This window comes from Ctenopharyngodon idella, chromosome 8 (genome assembly GCF_019924925.1).
Source record: "Ctenopharyngodon idella isolate HZGC_01 chromosome 8, HZGC01, whole genome shotgun sequence".
NCBI classification, from domain to species: Eukaryota; Metazoa; Chordata; class Actinopteri; order Cypriniformes; family Xenocyprididae; genus Ctenopharyngodon; species Ctenopharyngodon idella.
Window position 1 is genome coordinate 9,638,930 of NC_067227.1, and position 12,681 is coordinate 9,651,610.

At 39.3% G+C, this 12,681-nt stretch overlaps 2 protein-coding genes across 3 annotated transcripts in view; one reads left to right on the top strand and one right to left on the bottom strand.

Annotated features, from left to right (window-relative positions):
* prickle2a (prickle homolog 2a) overlaps nt 1-1,047 on the bottom strand; it is a 68,678-nt gene extending 67,631 nt beyond the window's left edge. For both annotated transcript variants that reach the window (XM_051902965.1, XM_051902963.1), the window contains exon 1: nt 800-1,047. The gene's annotated coding sequence lies outside the window, so the exon portion shown is untranslated. The remainder of the gene's footprint in view (nt 1-799) is intronic.
* Nucleotides 1,048-11,371: 10,324 nt separating this feature from the next.
* On the top strand, nt 11,372-12,436 carry rho (rhodopsin). Its single transcript, XM_051904173.1, has one exon. It carries the CDS (start codon nt 11,372-11,374, stop codon nt 12,434-12,436), a length of 1,065 nt encoding a protein of 354 aa, XP_051760133.1.
* The last annotated feature ends 245 nt before the right edge of the window (nt 12,437-12,681 follow it).

The following is a 12,681-nucleotide window of genomic DNA, read 5'->3' on the forward strand; positions in this document are numbered from 1 at the left end:
CACACAAACCCCTGGCACACACAAGTATCTTAACGCTCAAAGGCAAAGACGTGCACAATACACACCATTTGCACAAACTGGGTAACATTACAAACACAGGCAGGTAAAATATGCACACACACACTTGAAATGAATATATTGTAGTTTAAAGTACACACACATGCCATTACATCATACACGCGCGCGCGCTCTAGTGCAGGTCAACTAAAACTGCTTTATACGCACATACAGCATTTTGACTCATTTTAATGAACACCAATTGCATTACCCACATTTATATTCAAACCATCACAAACTATTAATCTTATATCTCAACACACACACTATCATGTCACATTTATGCATAACCCGAAATATACAGAGAATCAAACACAAGTGATGGCACATTCAAAGCGCATGTCCACTCAAACGGAGAAGCATCTCTCTCTGTCTCTCTCTCTCCCACACACACACACACACACACACACACACACACACACACACTCCATTAAAAGCACATAACTGCGCAATATGCTCTGATAACATCGCAGAAAAAAAAAAAAAAAATTCTGCAGACTTCACTGATTTCCCATTATAACAACCAGCTGCAGTTCACTCTCAAACTAATAACATAAATACCAGTTTCTTAAACCATCATATACATGACATAACACACACACACACACATTTAAACCTTATCTATTTCAATACTCTTTTCATACATTTTCATCTCCTTTCATACACAGTATTATAGGGTTATAAGCACTATATTTTAATATTTCTCTCTGCTACCATCAATCATACAGGGTTTTATACTTACCTTGATTTCTTTCTCCCTTTTTCTCGCTTGTTGGTGTTTTCCTGTCTGTGCAGTATGTTGCAGGTTTTATGATTGCTGAAGGAATGGTTGCTGGTAGCAATCTTCCTTGTCTCAGACAGGGAATGAGCCTGGGGTTCTGGGAATGTTTTACCTTCTTTTCAGTTATTAGGATTATGTAGGATATGCAGCGTTATGTGGAGTGTTTGCAGTGAGGAAGATGCTTTCATTTTCCTCTGTGAGAGTGCACTGCCTCCCTCCCAACAGCCTGTAGGAGTGAGTCATCAGCCCTCGACCAATTAGACGCTGAGTGTCTGAATCTAATTATCATAAGAAAGCTTGCTGAGCGATAGAAGTGGGCAGAGCCGACCATAAACGCTTCGAAAGGAGACAAGATGGGCAGTGATAATGTTAAAATAAAGGGGAGAGAGAGGAGAGAGGAGGGAGAGGGGGGAGAGGGGAAGAGGGGGGGAGGCATTCACAGAAAACAAGAGAAGAAAAAGCAAAAGAGATTTTTTTGCAGGTCCAAGCATCGAAAGTGTTTATTGTGTTTTTGTACTGATTTTCTTCTTCGTTATTTTTCTGCCCTTAAAGTCTATGAGCATCAGAAACCGTAAATCGCAGAGACCCTAAACTTGACAGGATGGTTCCAATCGAGCACCGATACAGACACACACTCGTCCGACACTAGGTGGCGCAATAAGGCAATTTGCGTCTTGGATCATAACTTTGGAACCCTAGAAAGCTAGAAACAAAATCTTTTTCCAGAATCCTTGAGTCAAGCCCAACAAAATCAAATTTTTCCACCATTTTGAATGTTCTTATTAAATGTGCAATATGTAAGAATTTTGCAGTAAAATATCCAAAAACCACTAGGCCAGTGTTATATATTTTGTTCACTTGAGTACTTACAATATCCCAAATGTTTCCAACTATTTGTAAATCTTGAGAAAATTGCTATTTTAACCAAGGCTCCGGGACGTGTGAGGAGTCGCCTGTCAATTGCGTCATACCCGCGTTACCCTCGGTTTCCGGTTTTATTTTGTAGAAACCATGGAAACACCAAAGATGCTTTAATATATTACATGTTTTAATAGACAAGGGAACAACTGTTTGGTTATGTTTATAGACAGAAAACTAATTATTGTTTTATAGCTCAACACGTTTAGTCTTATTGTTTAAATCTAATTTTCTTGATTTTTTTTGCGAGTACCATGCTTTACCATGCCTCAGAGAAAAACACTATTTTGTGAAGTAGCTAACATAGCATAATCAGATGCAGCTTTATTTTTTGTAACAGTAATACAGAATTTTCTCCATCATACAATATGTTTTAAAATGAATCGCATGCCATTTATCAACACAAGCCATTCAGCATTTAATATGATATTGTAAAATCGATCTATCTTACTGCAGTGTGTAACAGTGTCTCACAGCAGCCGCCGAGCGAACGTTATAACATCATTTTCAACACTCTCAAATGTATCTAATATGATAAACAGAGCTGTGTTACCTCATACTCATGACCGGAAAAGCGGAAGCGGCGCCGGCGACTGTGTCATAATAAAAGTCCCGCTGCTCGTGAGGCGTGTGTTGCACAATCGCTCCAGCGGCCTCGTTCAGCTCCAACAACACTCTGTCCTGCTCTGCTTCATACTACAGTAACGTTAATAATCGCATCCATGAACATGATTTCTTCCCGAGTCCTATCCCTATTCTTTTGCACCGTCCATTGAGGTGGAGACCACATGTCCCAAGATTCCGCGCTTAAACTTGGCGTCATCAAGCTACACCTTTGTTTTGAATAGGCCTCTAGCGACCTCTAGCGGACAGAAAATCCTACATATTGCACCTTTAACATACTTTTTCAAGCTCCTCTTGGCCTTTTGTCTGATATTCACCAAAATAGGCAGGCAGCAACTAGAGAAAGTGCTGGCAAAGTTATTAAAGGAATTATGATTCATAGAAACATTGCAAAGATATGTTAATTAATTGGTGAGGCAACGCCCACTTTTATGATTTTACCTATAGCTGCTGAATGCAATGGCCAAGCTTGACACATAAAGACAATAAGTCCAGTGTTTCCCATTCATTAACTAGACTGTGGTGCCCGCCAGTTTCATAATGATCCAATAATATTAAAACTAAAACTAAATTAAACGTAATTTCATAAAAGGTCTTTAGCATTGTGTTGTGTGTCGTTGCTTTGGCAAAGTAAGCTATCTGTCAAACGAACTAAAGTCGAAAGCACAATGTGGCTTAATCCCCTTATCAAATAGCAAAAGGCTGTGACTTAATTAAATAAGTTAAAAGTGAATGAATGCAGTGAACTCCAGCTCTGCATGTGCTGTGAGTTTAGAGTGTATTTGGGAACGTAGTGACCAGCATTTTTTTTTCTCCACATCTGCATAATTTCCATTTTGTGGGAAGATGATTACATCGTTTCACTGGATTTGTAAGGAGACATTTGTAAACCTGTTTTCACACACATAAAAAATTATGTTCTATTTGTTTGGCTTCCTAAAACACCAGTGTGAATGTAATGTAGATTGAGACTAATGTAGGGTTGAGTCCCCTTTTAAGTTCAGGTCAGTCAACTCACCGGCTTTTTTCTTTAGGCTATTCAATTTGCACACTGAAGATTTAAAACTCTCAAAGTGCACCAGATTGATGAACTTAACTTACAAAAATAGTACAAAATTGTCTTCCGGGAGGCATGAGGGACAGAGTGCACCCCCGTAGTCTCACAAAATCCTGTGGGAAACACGGAGGTCATTCTGAAAATGACACCAAGTTTTGTAAAAATCCACCAATAGGGGGCACTACAAAACAAAAACTCATTGTAACTCCTCAGCCCTAACAGCACAGACCTCCATGATTGAAGATAAAAGATTTTAGCATTTTAGCATGAAAAGACAGCTTAATTTCCTGGCATTTTTCAGATATCCGTAAAGGAGGCATAATGATGATGACAGTAATACATCTCTCACCTGTTTTATTGATTTGAAATACAATTAATCAATTAATTCATTTACCTTTTAGAAAAGATAAGGTTCTAACCATCAGCCGAGCTAATGCTAACCTGTGGTAGTTTTGTAAAATGGCTTAAAATTATATCAAATTGATTTGCTTGACAAAGAGAAGATCTGCCAGCAGTTTATCAGTAGGGTCTGTGTATTGTTCATTTACATATTTGTTATATTCAACTTTTTCCTGAAAGCGGAAGGCTTGCTGGACTCAAAGCGGAATCATGATTTACATTTCTGGTCTCTGGTGTTTAGTACACAGGGAAGGAGTCACAGAGAATTTTGTGCCAGGTAGGATTCGGTTTATGACACTGCTCCTTCATTTCTGTGGTACAGGTAATCTTTGAAAGTTAGCAACCTTGCAAACCTATCTCTGCTAGCTTGTAATAGTCTATATACTGTCAAATGTATGTGTGATGTGGCCTATCATGTCACCAACATTTGAGTACACACATTTACATTCAAATGCTTTACACACAATGAATATGAGAAAATTTTATTTCAGCAAAACTAAACATTTCTGCCATTCCTTTGTTGTGGTTGTAGTATTGCTCATATTGTTCTTGGCTTTTGAAATCGTTATTTCAAAAAACAACAGAGCAGATGAGTTGCAGTCAGGTCATGAAAGATCAGATCAGTGCAGAGACAATGTTATTTGGCTGCAGAGGTGGGTAGTAACGAAGTACATTTACTTCGTTACATTTACTTGAGTATTTTTTTGGAAAATTTGTACTTTTAAGAGTAGATTTAAATGTGGCTACTTTTACTTTAACTTGAGTACATTTATAATGAAAAATCAGTACTTTTACTTCGCTACGCTGGCCGACGTTCCTCTCGTCAATGCAATACTGTATACATGTTAAGAAATGCGTAGTTTATTCGTTCATGAACGATGCCCCATTCACAAATGAATCAATCTTTTGAGTCGATTCTGTTCAAAGACTTGATCAAACAAGTTGGTAAAACTGAGTAAATTGGTTCGCAAATCAGTGGGAATGATTTGTTCAGTTCTGCACCACTGAATCGTCTGAAGCGCTGCTGGCAGTGGCAGTGGACCTACAGTCAGTTAAAAACAAATGCATCCTATTGTTTGCCAGCGATGAAGATCTTTATTAGTTGAACTGCGTATGCTGTCTGTGAACAATTCCACAGGTATCGATTTCATTTGATTTCAATTCATACAGACTAGCCTACACTTTACAACCAAAGATTATTACACCACGATAACACCACTATAAACTATGTAGCATTTCTTTACTTGTTTTTTGGACATATATCTCTTAATTTATACATTAAGCTACCATTGTTCAGAGAGTATGAAATGAACACCCGCGGTCATTTGTGGGCAGTGGCGGCGCCGGCGACCTGTTCGTCTTGAAAATTAACGCCTTTGCGTAAACACAGTTAACCAGTTTACACGCGCCTGCTGAAATATGATTACATTTTGGAGAACAGACGGAAGAAGATTCGTCAATGTGCATTTGATCATTGTCTGTGTTCGGATGCTCAGCGGTTATCAGCGCGAGCACTCGCTTTTACTTTGAGTTTTCTTTTCTTTCAAATGTAGCTGTATGCGTTATTATTATACAAAGCAAAAGACATGCAATGATATTCGGGCTTCAGATGCCAGAAAAAAATGCTTGTCTCTTTTGTGTTTGCTGCAAAGATATCTAATTATGATAATAATTTAAATATCTATCTCAATAATAACATACTATTGTATTGTTGTGTGTGTGTGTGTGTGTGTGTGTGTATGTATATATATATATATATAGATATAACTAGCTACTTGAGTAGTTTTTTCATTGGATACTTCTTTACTCTTACTCGAGTAACTATTAAGATTATTACTTTCACTTTTACTTTGAGTAAATATTTCTATACTAGCCTACTTGTACTTTTACTTGAGTACAGTTTTTGGATACTCTGCCCACCTCTGTTTGGCTGGAGGACTGAAGAAACAGATAATCGGATGCAGATAAATGTTCAGAAGTTCGGTTCAAGAGTTCGCCTGACAATAGGTTAATATTACATACCTAGGAATACACATCTCTCCCAACCTATCAGATTTGTTTAATCTTAACTTCACTCCGTTACTTAAAAATATAGAAGATGACTTAAAACGCTGGATGAATCTGCCGCTATCTCTTATAGGAAGAATCTCCACAATAAAAATGGTCATATTACCAAAAATTAACTACCTATTTACAATGATACCTATCCAACCCACTAAGAAATGGTTCGACACACTAAATAGCAAGATAAATAAATTTTATTGGAAAAATAAAAATCCTAGAATAAGCATTACTACATTACAGAAAAGCAAAGATATGGGAGGATTAGGGGCACCCAACTTTCACCTTTATTTTTGAGCTGCACAATTACAATATTACAATATTACAATTACATTATTAGCATGGTGGAAAAGTAATATAATAACTCACAATCCAATAACACCGCACTCCTCCTCTCCTATATGGCACAACAAATCTTTCTCTTTTTTTTTTTTAAACGTATTATAATTTTGTTTAGCCTTCTTTTATTATAATTTTTTTTCTTTTTTCCCCTTTTTTTTATTATCTAATTTTCATTTCTCTTCTTTCCTTTCTTTGTGTGGAATTCAGTAAATAATTAATGACAGCAATAACATCATACCTTTATAATGTTAAACATTTTGGTTCAGGAGATATGCAGCATGCGTGTATGTATGTATGTGTATATGCAGGGGCGGAGCCAGACATTGTAAACATTCGGGGCTTAGCCCAAATCTATTTTGTCCAATGACAATTTAATTGTACGTCAACAGCTTTACTGTCATGAAAGTAACTTTGTATGCTGGAGTAAAGTTTATAAAATGTACATTATTTCCCACAGGAATTTGCAAAAGTTTTTTGCACTTTGAGAGCTCAAAACTGAGAGCTTAAGTCCATGTACAGAGTGCAGACTGAACAGAGAAACAGCATTGACTTGTACCTGGACATTAAAGAGGGCTCAAACATCTTTTTAGTTGTGATATAGAGTCTCAGTCTACATTGTGTTTTAGGATGCCAAACAATTATTACAATAAAATGAAAATATAATAATGATTTAGGCCTTTATAATTATTCATATGACTGTAATATCCATATATTGCAACAAATGCACTGTAAAATTTTATAAGTAGTTACTTTACAATACAGTATAGGGAAATTACAATACTTTTGTACTAATTTATTCACTTGAAAGACATAAACCCTTACGCTGTTATTTTGATCACCAGCTGATCTCGTGAGCAAATGTGCGCACTTCTCTTTAAAACACGCAGCACAAACAGACTGTATATATACTTAATCACTGTATTTTGCTGTTCTATAAAGGCACAAACCATATCACAGTTTTAATTTTAGTTTGTTGGCAAAATACAACGTTACAGACCATTTAGGCTATGTATGTTTTTAATTTTCGGTTCATTATGAAACAATGGCGGCATAGGGTAATTAATGGGAAACACTGAATGAATGTTTAGCTGACAAATGTGCCAAAGTTGTCATATCAGTTGTTATATCATAACATAAACCCTTCAACCCGAACGAACGAGAGTCTCGAAGCCTGCCTATATATATATTTTTGTCCATATTTGTTTTTTATTTTTTATTTTTTTGCTTATATCTTATGTATTTGTTTGATTGCCTAAATAAAAAATAAAAAAATAATAAAAAAAATAAACTAAGATCGAAAAGGGCCACAGCACATGGTCCGTTGTTGAACCGAACAGTGGTCAGTCTTTCCCAGACTTATGACTTAAGCCCAGCTCAGCTACAATTATTGGACAAAGGGCTGTCTTTTATACCCTTGCATTTGGTATTTGCATTTGGGACCCTCTTAGCAGATCTCGGCCGGTTCCATATGAAGGTACAAAGAGCTTCCTATTTTGGGCCCAGCTCATATTCATCACGGGCGTTACCTTTTTGTGAAAAGTCAAATTGGATGCCTCCAGCCCAGTGTTTACCTGGGGAAATTTGGGACTTTTTGAAAAAAATTGCTTTAGACATTGGTCGCAAATTAATTACCAGAAGAGATAGAGGCTTTAAATACTCTCTCCCATAGTTGGGACATTATTGTTAAGCCATGGTAATCATGGATAAGCCTCAATACATACAGGAAGGTCTGTGTCATTTACAGGATAGGGAATTTTATACAAAATTGGCAGCTCCAATCTTTTACGACTCAATACCCCGCATTGTCCGAATTGTGCATAATTAGTTGAAACCCCTTTGGGATTTCAAGCGGGGAGAAACTGTTTACCATGTTACCCAGGTGCGTCTCAAACAGATGAGGCGATCCTGGAGCTCTTAGAACAGCGTCTCACTTGCAACATTTTGAATTTGGGATACATTTTTTTTAAGAGGACTGCAATGGGGAAGAAATTTGCCCCGGCCTAAGCAAATATCTATATGGCACAATGGGAGGAGACAGAAGACCAGGTTTTCATGCTGTTAATACTGATACCTGGATGATGTTTGGGGAGTGTGGCAATATGGCCACCAAGACTTTGAAACATTCCTAAATTCCCACCATAGGTCTATTAAAGGATTAGTTCACTTTGAAATGAAAATTAGCCCAACCTTTACTCACCCTCAAGCCATCCTAGGTGTATATGACTTTCTTGTTTCTGACAATCTGAGAAATATTAATAAATATCCTGATGCATCCGAGCTTTATAATGGCAGTGAACAGGGTTCATGAGTATGAGCTGAACAAAGTGCTTCCATCCACATCCATCCATCATAAACGTACTCCACACGGCTCCGGAGTGTTAATAAAGGCCTTCTGAAGTGAAGCGATGCGTTTGTGTAAAAAAAAAAAAATCCATATTTAAACAAGTTATGAAGCCGAATATCGAGCTTCCGCTAGACCACCTTCTGTATTCAGCGTACGCAGAGAGTGTAAACCTCTTGCAGTTCACAAAACTTACGCTACGTCATGTGCCTTCCCTATGCAACTTACAGAAAAAGTGTAATTGACTCGACACCAGTTTACACTTTCTTCATAACTTGTATACGGAAGGCAGTCTGGCGGAAGCTCAACATTTGACTTTATAACTTGTTAAATATGGATATTTATTTCAAAATGAACTAATCCTTTAAGGTCAAGTCCGTCATCAGTGATTTCCCAGATTTCCCCACCATGCACCAGTTAGGCCTGAAGATGTCTTTCAAAGAGACAGACACCCACTCCTTACTGCATCATAAAACTTATATACATTTGGTATACATTCTGAGGGATTGTGAGTGCCCCGTTGTTGTGATTTGCGAGGACTTGTACCCAGGAGGTGGATTCAAAAAAAGGCTAGACAAATCTTGTTTGGCAAGGGGCTACTCAAAGACCTTACTGAGAGCAATTTACAAGGAACATTGTCAATTTATGGCCAACCCAAGTGACCCAGTCTCCCTAAGAAGACAAGGTTCTTGTCCCAACCATCTTTACTTACTCACCGACTTCTGTGGGTTTAACTTAACAGATTAAGGACAAGTTTCTGCACCTACTGTGGCAGGTCTATAAATGAAACACCAATCTACAGGACTTATTAGTTTGCAGTTGTCTCCCCAGGACCAGGGAACAGACACGCTCAGTACGGAAACCCCTAATCATCAAGTCTTGGGGCCTGACAAGAGGCATTCTTCCTGCCAAATATCCACCTGAATACCAAGAATTGTTTTGCATTTATTTATGAATTGCAAGTTCTCTTACAGTTAAATTTACTGAATTTACTGAATTTTATTAAATGAACCACTACTGATCATCAAATACAGTAGTATAGGCTATATCAGTGATTAAAACTATTAAACCTATTAAAACTCCAATATACATAAAACTATTATAATATATTGAGCAGGGTAAAACATGTGTCAATTCAATTTGAAAATGAGTTAGAAAACATTGTGCTTCAGATGTGCTTTTGTAAACTGGTTTCCAACATCCAGTTACTGCCCAGATATATGATGTCCTTTCAGATGGGCCTGTAAATGAATGATTTAATTTTAAATAGAGTAATTTTTTGCAAAATGCAGACACACTAAAATTACTGGCAAAATGTTTCTGTTAATATTTAGTACTTCAGACTGTTTGAATGTTTTTATGTTGAAATATGTGTAGATTATTGCACAGAATGCTGAGAGAGACTATACTGACCAATTAGAAACAATTCCCCTTTCCCTTTTCCCCCTCAGCCAATCCAGTGTGGATTGCAGACAGACTAGTGAGCAGCTAATGGGCTTAAGGCTTCTCATTGTAGAGTAACTCTCCTGTAATCCGTAAATCCTCTTCATAAAACCCACCTGTGTGAAATATGCTGAGCCTTGAGCATGTCTACCCAGGCATTTCAAAGTGCCAAGGGTACACCTGACACCACACAAAACACAAATACGTTTTACAACAATTATTCTTGTATTTAATGCACTGACTTTAATATCCTGAATGAAAAAGAAGAATTTCTTATTCTTGAATTAATGTACTTATTTAAAATTGATGTGTCATATTTGGCCGATTAATAAGAGCAGGGTTACCACTTTAGACATTCTACTACTATAAGTGACTTTGCAACTACATGTCAACTAAGTCTCATTAGAGTAGGGTTAGGGGAATAAGTTGACATGTAGTTGCAAAGTTACTTATAGTTAGTAGAATGTCAAAAGTGGACTATCAAAATAAAGTGTTTCCAAGAACAGTAGCTAAAGAGACTTCCAGCATTCTGGTTCCTTGAGCTCAAGTGGTAATGAATGTCACGAACATCCCCAAGTCATGAGCTGACTTCCCAGGGAACACAAACTGGCTAAAATCTATACCCTGAACAAGACCAATACATTCTGCAATAGCACTGTTAAGGTGTAAAACTAGACCTCAGCATTTCACTTTTCTTTGGTTCTGCTTGGTTTAGTTGTTGATCTCACATTATCCTAGCAAACCTTGTTAATACTAATGCACCACAGGCAATCCCAGTAACATTGAACGTTTTGTGGTTTGACAACAAGAAAGTGTCAAAATACCGTTTTAATTTCGAATAGCTTGCGTATTGTATCATTTCAAACCAAACACACTTCCATTTTGTCAAATGTTTTGCTTAAAATGTGCTTGTGTTCTCTTCAAAAATACCCCTTGGTTTGATATTTTGTTGTCTAATTCAAAGACATTGATGCATTTTTAAGTGTGTCTAAATACTGTTCTGGGCTTCTACATTGATACTTACATTGTGCAACCCAACAGGGCCAGTTTTTTTATTATTATTATTATTACCGGTTACCTGCTGGTCAGGTACAACCTTAATAACTTAATAAGTTGCCAGATATGCAGTGCAATGATGGCAGGGATTATTTTATTAGCTCTGGCCTAAATAGACTCGTGCTGACAGCCTGGAAACATCAGTTAATCCCAAGCCCAAGAGTCTCTATAAAGCGGGGTGCATGAACGCCCCATCAAGTCGTAGCACGGTCCTGCCTCGTTTCTCTACATTCCTGCCAAGCCATCCAAAGACTACCGCAGAAGGGGCTGACCACAACACTCAACCGCAGCCATGAACGGTACAGAGGGACCGGCATTCTACGTGCCTATGTCCAATGAGACTGGCGTTGTTAGGAGCCCGTACGATTATCCCCAGTACTACCTGGTGGCACCATGGGCGTTTGGTTGCCTGGCCGCTTACATGTTCTTCCTCATTCTCACCGGCTTCCCCATCAATTTCCTCACTCTGTATGTCACCCTCGAGCACAAGAAGCTGCGTACACCCCTCAACTACAGTCTGCTGAACCTCGCCGTTGCCGATCTCTTCATGGTGTTCGGTGGCTTCACCACAACGATGTACACCTCGTTGCATGGCTACTTCGTGTTCGGACGCCTCGGGTGCAACCTCGAAGGCTTCTTCGCGACCCTGGGTGGTGAAATGGCGCTCTGGTCCATTGTCACGCTGGCCATTGAGAGGTGGCTCGTCGTCTGTAAGCCCATCAGCAACTTCCGCTTCGGAGAGAACCACGCCATCATCGGCGTCATCTTCACATGGGTCATGGCCTGCTCCTGCGCCGTGCCTCCCCTGCTCGGCTGGTCCCGTTACATCCCCGAGGGCATGCAGTGCTCGTGCGGAGTCGACTACTACACTCGTGCCGAGGGCTACAACAACGAGTCCTTCGTCATCTACATGTTCACTGTCCACGCCTGCATTCCCTTCTGTGTCATCTTCTTCTGCTACGGTCGTCTCGTCTGCGCCGTCAAAGATGCCGCTGCCCAGCAGCAGGAGTCCGAGACCACGCAGAGGGCTGAGCGTGAGGTCACCCGCATGGTCATCCTCATGGGCTTCGCCTACTTGGTTTGTTGGCTCCCCTATGCCAGTACGGCCTGGTACATCTTCACCCACAAGGGAGCCAATTTTGGGCCTGTCCTCATGACAGTACCAGCCTTCTTTGCCAAGACCTCTGCTGTCTACAACCCGGTCATCTACATCTGCATGAACAAGCAGTTCCGTCACTGCATGATCACCACCCTGTGCTGCGGCAAGAACCCCTTCGAGGATGAAGAGGGCGCCTCCACTACTGCGTCCAAGACCGAGGCTTCGTCCGTGTCTTCCAGCTCCGTGTCCCCGGCGTAAACATGAGCACACGACACACTCTAAGCAGCGACGTGCACTGGGCTTCGACGGCAACCGACACAGAGACCACGAAGTGTTCAGCCCAGGGAAACGAGCGACCGCTACCACTTGCAGAAAAAATTGTCTGTCAGTTTTCCTTTTTGTATTTTTACAAAACCCAATTGGTTCAACCAAAAGACAGTTTTGAGAGAGGACAGACCATGTCCCAGTTTCAGTACATCCAGCGAGTCCAGCGTAATGGTGCA

Bases quoted from the DNA above. Each gene is read 5' to 3' on its own strand.
- rho (XM_051904173.1), top strand. From the start codon at position 11,372: ATGAACGGTACAGAGGGACCGGCATTCTACGTGCCTATGTCCAATGAG.